General features: G+C 36.0%; 1 protein-coding gene across 2 annotated transcripts in view; it reads right to left on the bottom strand.

The window, feature by feature from the left end:
- The window catches only part of uba7 (ubiquitin-like modifier activating enzyme 7), a 90,961-nt gene that overhangs the window by 61,637 nt on the left and 10,879 nt on the right, over window positions 1-18,445 (bottom strand). For both annotated transcript variants that reach the window (XR_012408256.1, XM_005155876.6), the window contains exons 10-18: window positions 17,438-17,602; window positions 15,514-15,621; window positions 15,332-15,412; window positions 13,328-13,483; window positions 12,892-13,057; window positions 11,414-11,610; window positions 9,106-9,170; window positions 7,049-7,244; window positions 2,679-2,753 (exon numbers count right to left, since the gene is read on the bottom strand). Coding sequence is in view for 1 of the 2 variants with exons in the window: in XM_005155876.6 (XP_005155933.2) it covers window positions 2,679-2,753; window positions 7,049-7,244; window positions 9,106-9,170; window positions 11,414-11,610; window positions 12,892-13,057; window positions 13,328-13,483; window positions 15,332-15,412; window positions 15,514-15,621; window positions 17,438-17,602 (1,209 nt within the window). In the remaining variant the exon portion in view is untranslated. The remainder of the gene's footprint in view (window positions 1-2,678; window positions 2,754-7,048; window positions 7,245-9,105; window positions 9,171-11,413; window positions 11,611-12,891; window positions 13,058-13,327; window positions 13,484-15,331; window positions 15,413-15,513; window positions 15,622-17,437; window positions 17,603-18,445) is intronic.

Genomic DNA, 18,445 nt, shown 5'->3' with positions numbered 1-18,445 from the left:
TTTTTTAAATAAATATTTTTTTTGCAACTGAAATCTTCAATACTTAATTTAAAAACATGATTTCTGAAAACTACTAAAGTGTTCAGTTTTAGTACTGCAATTTCCATACATTATGTTTTTGCAAGTGTTCTCTTCAATGCACAACATAAAATATGATATCTCAAAAAATGGAGTTATCAGTTTTTGCGAAGTCTGACGTTTTTGACCAGTCTGTTGAGACTGGAGTATTATTGTATATATATGTCTAATATACTGGATTGTGCCACTTTGACATCTTTAGACAAGCATCTTTCCTCTTAATTAACTATACCTGCAGATCAACTACTGGCATTTGAATCAACCAATCAAGTAAAGATATCGCCACTGTAGAACTTATTAGTATGTTGTTGTCTACAGTTGAAGTCAGAATTATTAGCCCCCCTAAATTATTAGACCGCTTGTTTATTTTATCCCCAATTTCTGTTTAGCGGAGAGAAGATTTTTTTAACACATTTCTAAACATAATAGTTTTAATAACTCATCTCTAATAACTGATTGATTTTATCTTTACCATGATAACTGTAAATAATATTTTACTAGATATTTATCAAGACACTTTTATACAGCTTAAAGAAACATTTAAAGGCTCAACTAGGTTAATTAGGTTAACTAGGCAGGTTAGGGGAATTAGGCAAGTTATTTTATAACAGTGGTTTGTTCTGTAGATTATCGAGAAAAAATATAGCTTAAAGGGGCTCATAATTTTGTCCCTAAAATGGTTCATGAAAAATTCAAAACTGCTTTTATTCTAGCTGAAATAAAACAAATAAGACTTTCTCCTGAAGAAAAAATATTATCAGACATACTGTAAAAATTTCCTTTCCCTGTTAAACATCATTTGGAAAATATTTTAAAAAGAAGAAAAAAAATTGAAGGGGGCTAATAATTCTGACTTCAACTATACATCAGCAATCCATTCAAAACTACTATTATATGTGCAGGTTACTTATTCTCCCTAGAGATTTCAGTTCTTCTTTACTGGAAGAGTCTCAGTTTAACCCCATAGTAACATAGTTTTGACTCGTCAAAAATCCAATTCAAGATATCTACAACTGTAATTCGACTATTAATAAATTAATTAGAGATATCTTCAAATATATTTGTAAATATCTCTAAATATGATGAATTAAAGACATCTCCAAATGTATTATGACTAGTAAAAACTCAGAGATATCTCTAATTACAATTGTGACTAGTCAAAACTCATTTAGAGATATCTGCAAATATTTTTCAATGGAAGTCAATGGAGGAATATGACTAGTCATAATATATTTGCAGAAATCTCTAATCTGATTTCGTACTAGTACAATTGTAATTGCAGATATCTCTAATTGTTACTCTGACTATTCGAATTATAATTATGACTAGTCAAAATATAATTAGAGATATCTCTAAATATATTCATGGAGTCAGAACAAAGATTTAAATGCTAAAAAGGCTTGCCATAGAGATCGCTTCTGAACAGCGCAGCAGCGATGACGTAAGCGTGCCGAGGCCCGATATGGTGTGAGCGCGGGCCGTCGGGGGAGACGGGAGGGGGGACAAGCGTGCTTTGGCCCGGTTCGAGGCAACTGTACCTAGTGTGAGTATGGCCTAAATCACACTGAACTCAGCTAAACTGAGCTGAACTGAACTTAAACACTAAAAACTGAACTACACTGTTCCAGTTACTATGACCATTTATGTGAAGCTGCTTTGACACAATCTACATTGTAAAAGCGCTATACAAATAAAGCTGAATTGAATTGAATGTGTGCAAAATTTCCATCCATACTTCAAGCATTGGTGACCTTCTTAATCAATTTTCTGTTCTGATCTCAAGCCTAGGCAAATAACTGAGAAAGCAGCAATCTGAGGCTTCATTTTGATGATGTCCGTCATCATGTAGACTTCTTACAAAGTATTTTACAGTATTTAAAAAAAAACACAAGACACTTAAGTATTTTAATACAAAACATTAAGTCATTTTCACAAACCCCATCAAATACAAATTTCTAAATGCTATTATGTATTTAAAATAGGTATTCGAAATACGTGTACCATAAATACTGTCCATCCCTGATTGGCAGAAATAAACTAAAGGGTGGAAAAAGTTGGATCACAATCACACACACGACCAGAAACAGAACTGCAGGAAATGACGAGAGGAAAGTGTGTAGAGCATTCAAAAAACAACACTTCCCAAAACGAGTTCACCTTTCAATTTAAATAGGCTGTGATGAGAAGAGAAGAATTCCTTTAGGGGAAAACTGATGCTGATAACGTTTATAAAGAACCAAGACAATGGAAACAATGGGTCATAAAACTGAATAATGGCTACAAAGTATGCGTTTGCATATTGATAGAAGCCTAATTAAAATATTCAGGAGTGTTTCTACAGATCTCTGAACGTGTTTCTGTGAAAAGCATGATCTGTTTGCTAATGTGTCACTGTGTGTTCATCTGTGTGAGTGTGTGTGTGAGGTTTTGGGGGTTTAACATGTTTTCTCTTTGCTTTGTTAATCTCAGGTGATCAAGATCAGTATCTATTTCACAGCAGGAGAGAAACTGTGAGTCGTCTGAGGTTAGAGATTACCGTCTGCAGGGGATGATGGGAGATCACGGTGCTTGTATGCAGAGATTAAGTGAGTAAAACTTACATTGTTAGTGTCAAAGGTCAAGGCGTGTGGACATCTCTTTGCACCCATCCAAAACGGAAGTCCAGAGCTTGTTAGCTAAGGAGGAAAAAAAGTGTTTTGATCAATAATACATACATACATACATACATACATACATACATACAAGAGTGTGTGTGTGTGTGTATACGTGTATAGCCAATTAATTATATATATATATATATATATATATATATATATATATATATATATATATATATATATATATATATATATATATATATATATATATATATATATTGATAATAATAAATACATGTGTCTATATGGCCCAAAATATTATATTATATTATATTATATTATATTATATTATATTATATTATATTATATTACAACATTGTTATTAATGATATATTATATAGGTTTATTACACTAATAATTATTCTTTTTTTTAAGTAAATTAAATATATTGTCAATTAATGACCATTATGAGAAGTATAACAATTTTTTTCAGTTAAAAACTAATTCATGTATAATATATATATATATATATATATATATATATATATATATATATATATATATATATATATATATATATATATATAAATTTAATTATACATTTTTAAAATAATTTATGTATAAAAATATATGTTATATTGTTGCTCATTATACAAATATATATTGATGTGTCCATTTCTAATTAAAAAATATTTTTGAAACATTTTGAATATTTAACATGTTATATAAGTCTATTGTTGTTATATTTATTATTATATGCAGGTTAATTAATCAAATTATTATCATTTTAATTAAATGTTTGTCTGTTTTTTTTGAAAAAAAATATATAATACACACATACACACACAAACATACATTTTGTATGTTTGCATTCATTTATTCATATTTAAAGAGTATTTATTTATAATTTTACAATAAGTCTACATAAATGTTTGTCTACTTTTCAAGTAAATATGATTTTAAACAGTCATGAGAAATTGAATTTTAAAAACAAAAAAAGCAAAAAAAAAAGTTTTTTTTTAATTTTATTTGTAGTTATTTTATTTTAATTTGTTTATTTATGAGAATTTTTGATTCTTTTGATACATAATAATATGGTTGAAGGCACTAGTATGGATGGATGGATGAATGGATGAATAAACACAGACAGACAGGCAGACAGACAGACAGACAGACAGACAGACAGACAGACAGATAGATACAGTTGAAGTCAGAATTAATAGCCCCTGAATCATTAGCCCCCTGCTTATTTTTCCCCCCAATTTCTGTTTAACGGAGAGCAGATTTTTTCAATACATTTCTAATCATAATAGTTTTAATAACTCATTTCTAATGACAGATTTATTTTATCTTTGCCATGATGACAGTAAATAATATTTTACTAGACATTTTTCAAGACACTTCTATACAGCTTAAAGTGACATTTAAAGGCTTAACTAGGTTAATTAGGTTAACTAGGCAAAATATTGTAATTAGGCAAGTTTTTGTATAATGATGGTATGTTCTGTAGAATATCGAAAAAGCTTAAAGGGGCTGATTATTTTGAGCTAAAAATGTTTTTAAAAAAAAAATTAAACTGCTTTTATTCTAGCCAAAATAAAACAAATAAGACTTTCTCCAGAAAAAAAATTATCGAAAGTATTAAGTATTATCGAAATACTGTAAAAAATTCCTCGCTCTGTTAAACATCATTTGGGAAATATTTAAAAAACGAAAAAAAAAAAAAATGAAAAGGGGGGCTAATAATTCTGACTTCATTTGTAGATAGACAGACAGACAGACAGACAGACAGACAGACAGACAGACAGACAGACAGATAGAGTTAACTCCAGTAAATATGCAATGGAAGACGTCTACATGTGTTGTGGGCCAAATGGAAGCCCTGCAGCCACTAGTCACATGCTGATGTTAAGTGGACGTGATTGAACACCATAAAGCCCATGTCTCCAAGCCATTTGCTGAGACAGACAGAGTAATGACTTTATCATGTGTGTGTTCAATACATTTTAAACAAATACCACGAGAAGCTTTAATAAAAGAGCAGACTAAAAGACCAGACAGCAGGCCTATTCCACTAGTTTAAGAGGAAGAGTTGTCTCTATTGATCTTTACAACCATTTTCTGCACTCCAGGAAAACTTTCAACCGACTTCTCTGAAACTGTTATGCAAAGCACATCCCAACCCTAGGGGAACTTCATGATTTATTATTCACTAGCACATTAATGGTCAAACCCTCAAACTGAACTGTGGTCTACATTCCCATTTCACATCCGCAACTTCAGCTTTTTACAACTGATGCATCTGGACATACGAGATAAAGGACTTTTCAGAGTTTCAAAACCTGTCCATATCACTCTTACTTAGAATGAATCTTTATCTCTGTGCGCACATGCTGATGCTATAGATCATCCATTCTGTTACACAACTACACACTCCCTGTTGAAATTTCCCTTTTAAAAAACTAGTTGCAATCTGCAATTTAGAAAGAAATAGTTTCCCATTATGAAGATATTTGTGCTTATTATTAATAATAATGATATAAATCCAATTATTAAATTGCATATGACTGTAATTGTAACTCATATCATGCCTTATAAACTTGTGCTGACCTGCTTCAAAACATGATCAAAGCACATAGTTGTTATAGACAACAGCGCCGCCTGCTGGTTTAAAGGGAAATTGACATTTTTGACCCAAATATCTTTTTGGCTATTTTGTGATACAGCAAACCACAAAACCAGACATAAGTGTCATCTTTTTTTTTTTAAATTGAGATTTATATATGAAGAGTTCAGATGTAAAAACCGTCTGAAATTTTGTTCTATTATTAGCATTTATCTCAGGATCCTATGTTTGTGTTTAGTAACTTCACTTTAAAGGCAAAGCAAAGAACATATTATTTGCCATAAAAGAGGGTTTGCTGAACATACTCACTGGAGCTTTAGAACAATGTCCACTTTAAGAGAAATTTTAGACGGAATTTAGAGTTTTTTTGCATCAGAACTCTTCACATTATGTTAAAACTGAATAAATATTGGGAGGGCATTCGCTGCATAAAAGGTGCTGGATGAGCTGGCGGTTCATTCCGCTGTGGCAACCCCTTAATAATAAAGGGACTAAGCCGAAAAGAAAATGAATGAATTAATGAATAAATTAATATTTTTCCATTAATTTCCATTTCTTAGTATAGGACAATATCAGATAGACGGACGGACGGACGGACGGACGGACGGACGGACGGACGGACGGACGGACGGACGGACGGACGGACAGACAGACAGACAGACAGACAGACAGACAGACAGACAGACAGACAGACAGACAGACAGACAGACAGACAGATAGATAGATAGATAGATAGATAGATAGATGGATGGATTCAGTGACCTCAGACAGACAGACAGACAGACAGATAGATAGATAGACAGACAGACTGTAAATGTCCAATCTGAGGGTTCAAAAATATATTCAAATACTAAGAAATCTCCTTTAAAGCTGTATTATTTTATTTTATTACCATTATTTAACCAGGAAGTCTGATTGAGATTTAAAATCTCCAAAAACTCCCCAAACCATTTGGATTACACTATTACAAATCACTATATTGCTACAAACCTGGATACAAACCTCTAACCACCGACTTCCACATATTATTATATTCATCATTATATCTAGGTAATCACTTAAAATATTACAATTCTAATTAAATGTTTGTCTGTTTTTCAGTTCATACACACACACACACACACACACACACACACACACACACACACACACACACACACACACACACACACACACACACACGCACATTTTTTATTTTTAAAAGTATTTATTAAAAAATTTACAATAAATAATATAAAACGTTTGTCTACTTTTCAAATAAAAAAAATACAATTTATGAACAATTTGATAAAAAAATACATATATACATATACTTTTTTTCAGAAATATATAATGATATAATATATTTTGGGAAAAAGTTTTCTATTGTATTTTTGATTATTTTATTTTTATGAGAATTTATGAGAATACTAGTGGGAGTCAATGCCTTCAGGTTTTTAGCATTCTTCAAAATATATTTTTATGTGATTAAAAGAACAAAGAATTTGATAAAAGTTTGAAACTAGTAAAAACTGAGTAAATGATGGCAGGATTTTCATTTTTGGTTGAACTATACCTTTACAATAACCAAATGACTCACCTCTCTGGGTCTGCGTTATTTGCAGCAGGTTGGTATATTGCATTTGTTGGGAGAATTTGATTGATTTCTCAGTTTATTAGTGTTTTTCTATTTGCTAATTTTTCCTGCAGGTCTCTCTTGCACCTTTTGAAAATATATACTGATATAAAGCCAGACTCTGTGTGTTACCTGGTCAGGAGGAAAGCAGTGCAGCAGTTGTCTGATGTGATTGTTGTAGAGAGTTTCCCATTGTCTGCGGGCCCAGCTGATGCAGTCTTTCCAGTTCTCAGGCCAGTCATCACTCAGACTCCTATAGACGCCCTCCAGCATCTCCACAGCCTCCACATCTCCACGGGCCACTGTACGATCCACAAACCCTGGGTCACTGCAGAGATGATGGACCAATATCAGTATATGAGGAGCAGGGTCAGAAATACACTTAAATATAGACATCTTTGCACAAAAAATATGGCACAGAAATCAAACTTGAAGAGGAATGCACATAATTGCAGCATATCTTTACACTGAATTTTGAGGAGAGACGAATTGGCTGTGTAAAGATGACTTTAAAGGGATTTTAAAATGACCTAAAATGCCGTCATTTACTCACCCTTCACTTCTTAAAAACATATTGGATTTTCATTCTTCTGTTGAACACAAAAGACGATATATGGAAAAAGCTGGTAGTTGACCTCCACAGTCGTTTTTTCTACTACTGTCGAAGTCTATGTGTACCAGCAACCAGAATTCTTACAAATAAATTATTTTGTGTTTAGCAGAAGAAATAAAATCATAAAGATTTAAAACCACATGACAGAGAGGATGAGGTAATATCCATTTTTGGGTGAAGGCACATCATTTGCTGGAACTGATTTCCAGGGGCATTTTAACCTTCATACGTGCAAGTCTTATTAATTTTATCTGTGTTGTCTTGTATGTAAATTATTTAAACTGAACCAAAAAATTGCATGCTAACTATGCATTTCTGGGACCTTATTTTAAAAAGGGAGTCAGGACTTTAATATTGTGACAAAAAAATCTTATCATCGCTTGTTGATTATTCATGTTTATTAATACACTGTAAAATCCAACAGTCAGATTTATCAAATTAAATGTGTGTGGGTAACTTAAAATATACTGAAAGTTAAGTCTACTCATTTGAAAAGGGTTTTGAAGCCAGTGTTTAGGGTAACGAGTTATTAAATACCTTATTACTTCAAAATAAATGGAGTAAGTTCACAGTACTCTTATACTGTTAACTCAAATGATTTGAGCAGATTCATTAAACCGTTTGAGTTGCCTTAACTTATTGGGTTTTACAGTCCTCAGTTGGTTTGAGTTTTCTTCATGTATTGGGTTTTACTGTGCTCAAATAGCTTTGTTTACTCAAATGGATTAGGTTCACAGTACTTATTAGAATTAGTTTTTGAACTTAAATGGTTTCTTGCAATCAGTTTCCTCAAATGGTTTTAGCTACCATACAGAATACATACACATTGCTTTTGTTTTGTTAAAAGCCTCTCCTGTCAAAAGCTTTTAATTATTTTATTATTTTATTTTCCCCCCAAAACATTGAATAAAATTAATTGAATTTAATCACTAAAAATTATAAAATTGATTATAAACAAATGATCAAAGCTAAAAGTGAACTTTACTTCTTCATTTTGTCAAGTTAACTTTAAGTAAACTAAAAAAAACAGCTATTAAAAAATAATAAATTACTAAAAATTTAACTAAAATAAAGTCAGCAAATACAAAAATGTAACACTAATTCAAAATATTAACAGAAACAATGATAGTATAACAATGATACGATTGCAAAAATGTCCTAAAACTTATTCAGCAAAGACAGCTGTGGAGTTGGGTGGGTTTCCTTCCTAAACTTCACTCACAGGCTGCAGTTTGCTGACAGCCAGCAGGAAGTAGTTGAGATTAAGGCAGTTTTTTGCTGTGGTATCAGCCTTCAGCACACAGCACCTCAACATCCTGCACAGCCGCCTCTTTATAAACATCCTCCACTTCATTTCAGATGGAAAAGGCATTTAACGGATCTCAATTCGCAGTTGACACTGGTGGCAGGAAGCCCGGGGCAGCCTGGGGTGGCTCTTATAATGGACATGATGGAGTGCAGTGTTGAGCAAAACCTCTGAAAACGGCAAAGCCTCTTCATCTTATATTTCCTCAATGCATTTGCTTTTATTTCACATCTACATTGTTGACTATAACTAAATTGCATGCATCTGTACCTGAGAAAGTTGTTCACGTTCTGTGCTGTTTGCTTGAAAAGTCCTTCGAAATGATCTCTGGCCCACTGAAAATGATAAAATATTACTTTGTGATTCACAGATATAGATAGGTTTATGTTTGACAGAAATGCAAAATAACCATTAAATTATCAAAGATACTAATCATAACCTTAAATAAGAATAACATCATTTAGACATCATTTGACAATATGAAAGCTAGAAAAAACATTATAAAAGCAATAGTTTTCAAACCTATGCTTCTTCTACCCCCACCAATATTTATGAAAAATGTAAAAATATTTTAAATATTAAAGCTGACTTTCAATCACAACCAACCAAACAGCCAGCCAACCAACCAACCAACCAACCAACCAACCAACCAACCAACAAACCAACAAACCAAACAGCAAACCAACCAATTAAACAGCCAGCCAACAAAGCAAGTAAACAGCCAACCAACCAACCAGCCAGCCATCCAGCCAACCAACCAACCAACCAGTCATACAGCCAACCAACCAACCAACCAACCAACCAACCAACCAACCAACCAACCAACCAACCAACCAACCAAACAGCCAACCACCCAAACAGCCAACCAGCCAACCAACCAACCATCCTAACAGCCAACCAACCAACCAACCAACCAACCAACAAACCAACAAACCAAACAGCAAACCAACCAATTAAACAGCCAGCCAACAAAGCAAGTAAACAGCCAACCAACCAACCAGCCAGCCATCCAGCCAACCAACCAACCAACCAGTCATACAGCCAACCAACCAACCAACCAACCAACCAACCAACCAACCAACCAACCAACCAACCAACCAACCAACCAAACAGCCAACCACCCAAACAGCCAACCAGCCAACCAACCAACCATCCTAACAGCCAACCAACCAACCAACCAACCAACCAAACAGCCAACCAACCAACCAAACAGCTAACCAACCGAACAGCCAACTAAGCAACCAACCAACTAACCAAACAGCGAACCAACCAACCATCCTAACAGCCAACCAGCCAAACAACCAACCAACCAACCAACCAACCAACCAACCAACCAACCAACCAACCAACCAACCAATCAACCAAACAGCCAACCAGCCAACCAACCAACCAACCAACCAACCAACCAACCAACCAACCAAACAGTGAACCAACAAACCAACCAACCAACTATCCAAACAACCAAACAGCCAACCAGCTAACCAACCAAACAGCCAACTAACCAATCAACCAACTAACCAAACAGAGAACCAAACAACCAACCAACCAACCAAACAGCGAACCAAACAACCAACCAACCAAACAGCCAACCAAAAAAACCAAGCAACCAACCCATCAACCAACCAACCAACCAACCAGCCAGCCAGCCAACCAACCAAACAGCCAACCAACCAACCAACCAACCAACCAACCAACCAACCAACCAACCAACCAACCAACCAACCAACCAACCAACCAACCAACCAACCAACCAACTAACCAAACAGTGAACCAACAAACCAACCAACCAACTATCCAAACAACCAAACAGCCAACCAGCTAACCAACCAAACAGCCAACTAACCAATCAACCAACTAACCAAACAGAGAACCAAACAACCAACCAACCAAACAGCCAACCAACCAACCAACCAAGTAACCAAACAGCCAACCAAAAAAACCAAGCAACCAACCCATCAACCAACCAACCAACCAACCAGCCAGCCAGCCAGCCAGCCAGCCAGTCAGTCAACTAACCAATCATTTTACCAACCAACCAGCCAACAAAACAAAACAAAACAAAATAAAACAGAACAGAACAGAACAGAACAGAACAGAACAAAACAAAATAAAACAAAACAGCCTCTTTAAATGTTCAGAACTTTCTGAATTTCTGAAAAAAGACATTAAAGACCTGAACATTTAAAAAGACAGAATTTTCTATAAAAGCCCAGAATGTACTTGATTTACACTGTACAGAATGGTAGTGTTGATGCTAATATCGCTATTGCTCTATGTTTTCAGGATGAAAGGTACAATCATTGTGTACACAAAGGTACACATTTGTGCCTTAAAGGGTCCATATTGGAACCTCCGAGATAACTTTTGTACTTTTTACCTTTGAGGTCCCAATATGGTCCTAAAATGTATTTCTTTAGAAATATACCGCCCCAGTGACAGCTCTCATAGCTTTATTTCTGAGAGTATACTGTATGTGTGAATGGATCTTGGATCTTTAATCAGTATTTGGAGTAACACAGGACAGCTTTGCTCAAAAATGGAATAAATCATACATTTATTGTAAACATTGTCCTCTCACCTGTAGTGTGTGCTCTATACGGTGAGGGAAGTTCTTGAGTGTGCAGATGGGAATGGCTTTCTGTCCTCCAGATGAGGAGCGTCCGTATGATTCGGTCAGGCGTGGCACCACAACCATAGTGTGGCCTTTGCTACCCAGAGTTCCTCCCTCCAGCATGGGCTTTTTGTTTCGCACACAACATTGGTCAAGATAAACCCCTAATGGACAAGGAAAATAAAAGTTAAGACAGCTAGTTAAGTTTGCTTTCTTGTTTTAGGTGTAGGGTGCTTTCACATCTGTGGTTCAGTTCATTTGGTTCGGACCAAGGGCAACAAATTATACATTGTAGCATTTTTCTGCCATTTTTGGTTCCTTTTTACACCACACTGATTGCTTTGGTCCGAACCAGTTGAAAATAACCAAAAAGCAGTCATGTGACAAAATCCACATCATTCATTGGCCAGATGTTTTTGAAGGTATTTCCTAAACTGCTTTTTGATTGGTCAGAATTAACATGTGGGAAGTTCCAGTGGAGCTCCCACAAGCAAAAAAAAAACCCGACAGACACAAAATGACACTTTTGACTATGGAGAGACGACTGTGCTGGCTGATTGTGTCCCTCCTCATAGTATGCTATACAGTGTATATGCATCACTTTAGACAAACTATACATTTTGAGAATGAAGCGCGGCTGGAAAACAATGTTTTAATGCATTGCAAATGGCGAAGGTACATTGCAAATCACTTCAGGAGGAGGCGTGAATTAATGTGCTAAACTGAGACATGGTCATCTTCTGGAAATGTTACCAACAGTCCATCAGGTAATGTCTCTGTCTCCAGTGGCGTAGCGCAAAATGCGGAGGCCCCCCTGCAGGGATCACTGACGGGGCCCTCTGCTGATGGGGGGGGGATCACAAATTGAGGAGCGGGGACGGAAGGCGGGGTGGAACGACAACGCGGGGAAGCCTTCACAAACTGAGGAGCAGGAAAGGGGGGCGGGGTGGAGTGACAACGCGAATAGGCTTTACAAACTGAGGAGCGATCACAAACCGAAAGTGGCGAAAACGTCAAAATAGCCAGAAGTCATTCATTTCAATGAGAACCGGCAGCGAGAAACAGCGCGGAGCGTCTTTTCCGGTGTGAGCATCAAGGAGAGTTTATGGTATATGACAACTTTATGGTAAAAGCTATGACGCGGTTCAGCGGCAAGCAATCAGAATGAAGTAGTCCAACGCAGATAACACAGAGGGAAGACGAACTCTCGTGCGCTTCAACTGAACTTGATAAGACATGTTTGTGAATATTAAAATCTAATTATTCATTCATTCCTTTTCTTTTCGGCTTAGTCCCTTCATTAATCTGGGGTCGCCACAGCGGAATGAACCGCCAAGACTGTAATGTATATGTTATTCATTATTTTGAGAGCTATAAGGCTATTAAACAGAGTTCCTACTGACATCATGGGCATGTCTGCTAAAGTTAAAAATGTCAGCGCTCACGAGCATCTACATTATCCAGCGCTGCAGCCACACCATCCAGACCAGTGTAGAATGAATGTGTGTAAACCTCCTCCGTCTCTGCACACACACGGTTCTGCTGAGCAATGATGTTCATGAAAGGGTTCATCTCTTTAACAGCTTCTGCCGCTGCCTCAGACTTCGGCCTCTGCGAGAGACAGAAATATCTCCACATAAGTGTACATTTTACATTACATTTGACCACAATTTAGAAAAAATACTGGAACTCATCCCGCCTTTAGAACAGTGATAGTCTCCAGAGGTTCAGAGGTATGTTTGACTTATCATTAATTAAATATGTTATGCTTACTCCCATAATCATCATGGGGCAAAAGGAAAAAAATATACTGTCATTGATTTTGTAACCATTTGTCTGGAATATGGAATATTTGTGCTGTTTGACATCAAGACATTTTACCCCAATGTCCTGAGATCGAAACAGAAACTGTCGATTCAGATTTGATCGCTCGATGGAGTCCATGTCAGTCACAGTAATGCTCCCGCCCTCTCCTGCACCCAGACCAATCAGAGCAAAGTTCTTCAGCAACTCACAACCAATTGCTCCAGCTCCAACCTGAACATGAACAAATTTAGACACATAATAATGTGAATAATAATAATAAGTGACAAATAATATTGATTAACAGTCTGAAGACTGAAAGATGGTACATTAATATTAAGATTTTAAATTAAGAGGTTAAATTAGAGGGATAGAATGACTCCAGTTTAAAAGCTCGAAAGAACATGTATTTAATGCAATTGTTTTATTTATGTTAATTTATAATTATTCATGTTTTATTTAAAACAACTTACAAATTAGATAAAATAACACTTCAGGATCATATAAAAATATAGATACTTTATATCATAGGTCTTAAACTCGATTCCTGGTGGACAGCACCTTTATATACATACATTATATATATATATATATATATATATATATATATATATATATATATATATATATATATATATATATATATATATGCGATATAGCTGTATATCGGCACTGGTAGGAGGCGTGCGTCCTTAGTGCCCCAAATAGTGCCAATATACAGCCATATCGCACTGCTACGAGTGTGATATTGCGTTTATACAACAGTTTAACGGCATAATTGTGTATATAAAAACAAAATCAAAAATGGAGAGTCTCAAAAACCCTTTTGTAAGAGGAACTACTTTCTTCCACGTTGGATTCAAATCATAACCTGACAGTTAAACAGTTGAGCGTGCATCTTTTAAACTTTAGATCTGTAGTGTCTGCTTTTTGCTGGCTGTATGTGGGTGGAGTAATACACAAAGGGTAAAGAGGCTGTACGGGTGCTGATATTACTTAAATATATCACGGCTATCAGCCAATCAGATTCGAGAACCAGACAGAACTGTTGTATAAATATATGTATAAATATATATATATATATATATATATATATATATATATATATATATATATATATATATATATATATGTGTGTGTGTGTGTGTGTGTGTGTGTGTGTGTGTTTGTATATTTTATTTATTTATTTATTTTTAAATATGTCTCTTATTCCAGGAATGAAAATTAATTTATTATAAACAATGTGGAAAATTATACTGACTGGTTTTAATTATCATTTAATTACTATTTCATAAATCAATGGAATATGTTGATTTACTGCATGATTAATAATAATCCCTAACAAAAACAGTTGTGCTCATTAATATTTTAGTGGAAAATGTATTTATTTGTATGAAAAATCTTCTGAAATATTATTATATATATTATATAATAATATATCTCTTTTATCACTTTTTATTAATTTAATGCATCCTTATTAAAGGATATTACCAAACTCTAAATGGTAGAATATTCTTAAAGAGACAGTTCACCCAAAAATGTAAATTTACTCACTATTTACTCACCCTCAAGTAGCTATAAACCTTTATGAGTTTCTTTCTTCTGTTGAACACAAAAGACTATATTTGGCAGAGAGCTGAAAACCAGTAACCACGGACTTCCAGAGAAAACAAACACTACGGAAGTCAATGTTTTGTGGTTTCCAGCATGCTTCAAAATATCTTCTTTTGTCTTTAACAGAAAAAAACTTTATTATCTACTTTATTAGCATAAAAAGTACAAATCATGTGTTCAAAATAAAGAAAACACATTTTTGCAATATTCAGGGACATTCAAAAGCAATAAAATCCTCTAAGCAAAAAGCTGCAATATCAGGTTGATTCACATGGGAAACTTTGACTGACAAATCCTTGCAGGAAACATCATGCAGCACATTAAATATTTCCTGTGCATGTTTCACCACTGACTCACTGACCTGCTCTCTGCTCGCCATCAGTCAACGAATAATTCCAGCATGGTTTACTGAAACACAAACAGCTGTAATGTCCCCCTCTGCTGGTCAAGCAGGAGAATTACACTCACCAGAAAATACTTTTGCTTCTTCAGTTTGTTTTGAAAATCAGATCCAAACACAGCAATCTGGCCATCATATCGGCTGTCTCTCTACAGGACAGAAGAGATTGGGTGATGTACAGTTTACCTCAAAAACCATCATAAATGAAACATATATTTAAATGCAGGGAAAGAGCTTGCGTTTTGCTTACAGGAGCACAAGCATCTTCAGAAAGAACTCCACCCTCCTCTTGAGGAAGACATTCCAGCGCATCGAAGTACAGCCACTGTCTGAGAGGAGTGAATTTACCACTGCACGCCTAAAAGATTTCAACAACATTTAGTCATTAAAAGGTGTGCTAATACATAGATCTGAGGGTCATGGGAGAAACACACTTAAACTAATTGCAACATAAATAGCTTTTGAAACACCACTGATGAAGCCATATTCTGGTCAAACACATTGTGTAACAAAAATTCTGCAACAACTTTTATGATCTAAATGCACGTTTATAATGACAGCGTAATCAACTTTGCTTTTGCCTTTAGTAATTTTATGTAAAGAATTATAATGTTGTGTATATATGTATTTATTATATTTCCATTTTGTCAAGCCTCCTGTGGACAGGTGTTGAGAATTAGCAAGTTTGCTAAAACACTTAAACAAATGCATTTGTTTGTCCAGTGTAATTGTGATGTCCATGTCAAATAGATAAATAAATAAATAAATTAATTAAAAATTAAGGGCCCTTCATACCAACTGTAACAGTTATGGTGCATTCGCATCAGACATGGATGAAGAGTCAAGCGCAAGTAATTTACATGTTAAGTCAATGCAAAGATGCAAATAGACATCCTGTGGTATGAATGACGTTGCTCGAGCTGGAAAATTTGACTTTAGTGGACATTTGCGCCTCATTAACCAATCAGGAGATTGCTCTTGTTTGAGCGTGATTAAGAGGTAGTGTCTGTTGTTGGTGTCCTCATGCTGCGTTCACACCATACGCGGAACGTGCGTCAAGCGCGAGTGATTTACATGTTAAGTCAATGCAAACGCGCGAATAGACATCCGGCGGCGCGATATGCGCGAATGGCGCGGTGCGAATTGAGCGTTTTGCGCGCTTAACGTGCGTTTCGAATCTCTCGAGTACGAAAATCTGAACATCAGCGGACATTCACACCGTGTTAACCAATCAGAAGCTTGCTCTTGTGGGGGCGTGATTGTGATGTAGAACCTGTTGATGGTGTCCGGGGTAATATCCTCCAGGCGACACCGACAACAAGTCATCAAAATGGGCTTGGCTCAGTCAGAAGCACCGTTGAAAGCCTCCGTGATCCAGGTTCAGTTTCTGAAGGAGTTTATGAGCTCACACAGCTGGATGCACCTCTGAAAGCATGTAATGGACTCAGACACGGTCCTAAACGTATCGACGCTGTTTTTCAGCCTTCATAAAGTACATAAACACTGTTATTTTCTTCATAAAATCCATGTTAGCCATTTAGCAACGAAGCTACAGTCACCGGGCAGTCAGAAGCCCTGCCCATCACGCGAATCCGCGTCTGTTCTGAAGTGAATTTGACACGTGAATGAAGCGGGGTTTGACGCGCGAATGAAGCGAGTAAACTCAAATGTTCACGCGGCTATTTACGCACGAAAGGCGCGATTTATCCACACGTTCTGCGTCTGGTGTGAACACAACATAAGGGAAAATCCTCTTGCCAACACCGGACAACAAACTGGGCTCTTCTCAGTCTGAAGCACCGCTGAACACTCACAGAACTGGTAGCACCTCTGAAAGGATCTAGTGGACCTGGATTAACATCTATGTTGATCATGGAACAACATTCCAATCAGCCAATCAGCAATAAGGGGAACATTTACAGTTTAAGTTTAGGCTTACAGTTAGGTTTATGCACTTCAACATGACTGTTATCCAACTATTATTCCCCTTTGATTGTGAGAATAATTTACAGTAATCGTTGGGTTTAGGGGTAGGCAATAGGTATGGATAATATTTTCGAACAAAAATGATGTTCCAGGATCAACATAGACGTTTATCCAGGATCACATTGTACTTGGCAGAATCATAACGTGTGATCCTCCCAGCGTGAAAAATCAGTAACAGACAAACTCACCTTCACCACCTCCTGAGCAGCCAGACCTCCAATGAAGGCATTGACGGGTGCCAGATCCCCGCTGGCAACCAGAGACAAATTCCTCACAGCGTCTTCATCAAGCTTATCAAACTTAGCCTCTGTGCAAAGCTCTTTTGTGATGGTAAGCAGCACTTCAGCATCCGCCTATAGAGGGCAGCAAAAGTCAGGAATTAACTATAGTCTGGTTATGAATTATTACATTTAGAGGTCACATTTAACATTCTCTTCTAATTATAACAATTAGAGCTGTAATAAAAAACCCTTATTTATTTATTATTGTAAATAAACTCTTGAATCGATTCTGAGCTTAATTTTTAACAGCAGATGGCGCTGTCTGTTTTAGAAACAGCTGTACTCTGCTGCCATCTAATTCTAAAAAACATACCACAATAATAAATTTAGGAAAAGTTTAAATGAATGACAAGTTTGTCCGTAGTGAGTTGTGTTTACATTAATCTTGTGACACAAAAGCAACCTTACATGACTCCCATGAACACACAAGCGCTGCTCCTCATGTGTATTTGATTTAAAAATAGCCATAAAGTTTAGCCTAGAGAGCCATTTGCTGTTAAAAAGCTTGCCTAGGTCAGCGCAATGGCCTAGTGGTTAGCGCGCTGACATATGGTGCAATAGCATGTCAGGGCGTTGCAAGTTTGAATCCCGGCTCGACGACATTTCCCTACCCTACCCCCTCTCTCCCACTTCACTTCCTGTCTCAATACTGTCCTATCTAATAATAAAGGCAAAAAGGCCAAAAATAAATCTTTAAAAAAAAAAAAAAAAGCTTGCCTAGAGCAGCGTCTACTGTTAGAAAAATAGCCTAGAGTACCACCTGCTGTTAAAAACTAGCCTAGAGTGCTGTCTACTGTTAAAAGCTAGTCCAGAACACCAATTGCTGTAAAAAACTAGCCTAGAGTGCCATCTGCTGTTAAAAACTCACCTACAGCATGGCTAGAGCTCCATTTGCTGTTAAAATTAGCCTACAGC

Source organism: Danio rerio, chromosome 6 (genome assembly GCF_049306965.1).
Source record: "Danio rerio strain Tuebingen ecotype United States chromosome 6, GRCz12tu, whole genome shotgun sequence".
NCBI classification, from domain to species: domain Eukaryota; kingdom Metazoa; phylum Chordata; class Actinopteri; order Cypriniformes; family Danionidae; genus Danio; species Danio rerio.
The sequence above is the reverse complement of the archived record's forward strand: the minus strand, read 5'-3'. Positions and strand labels throughout refer to the sequence as shown.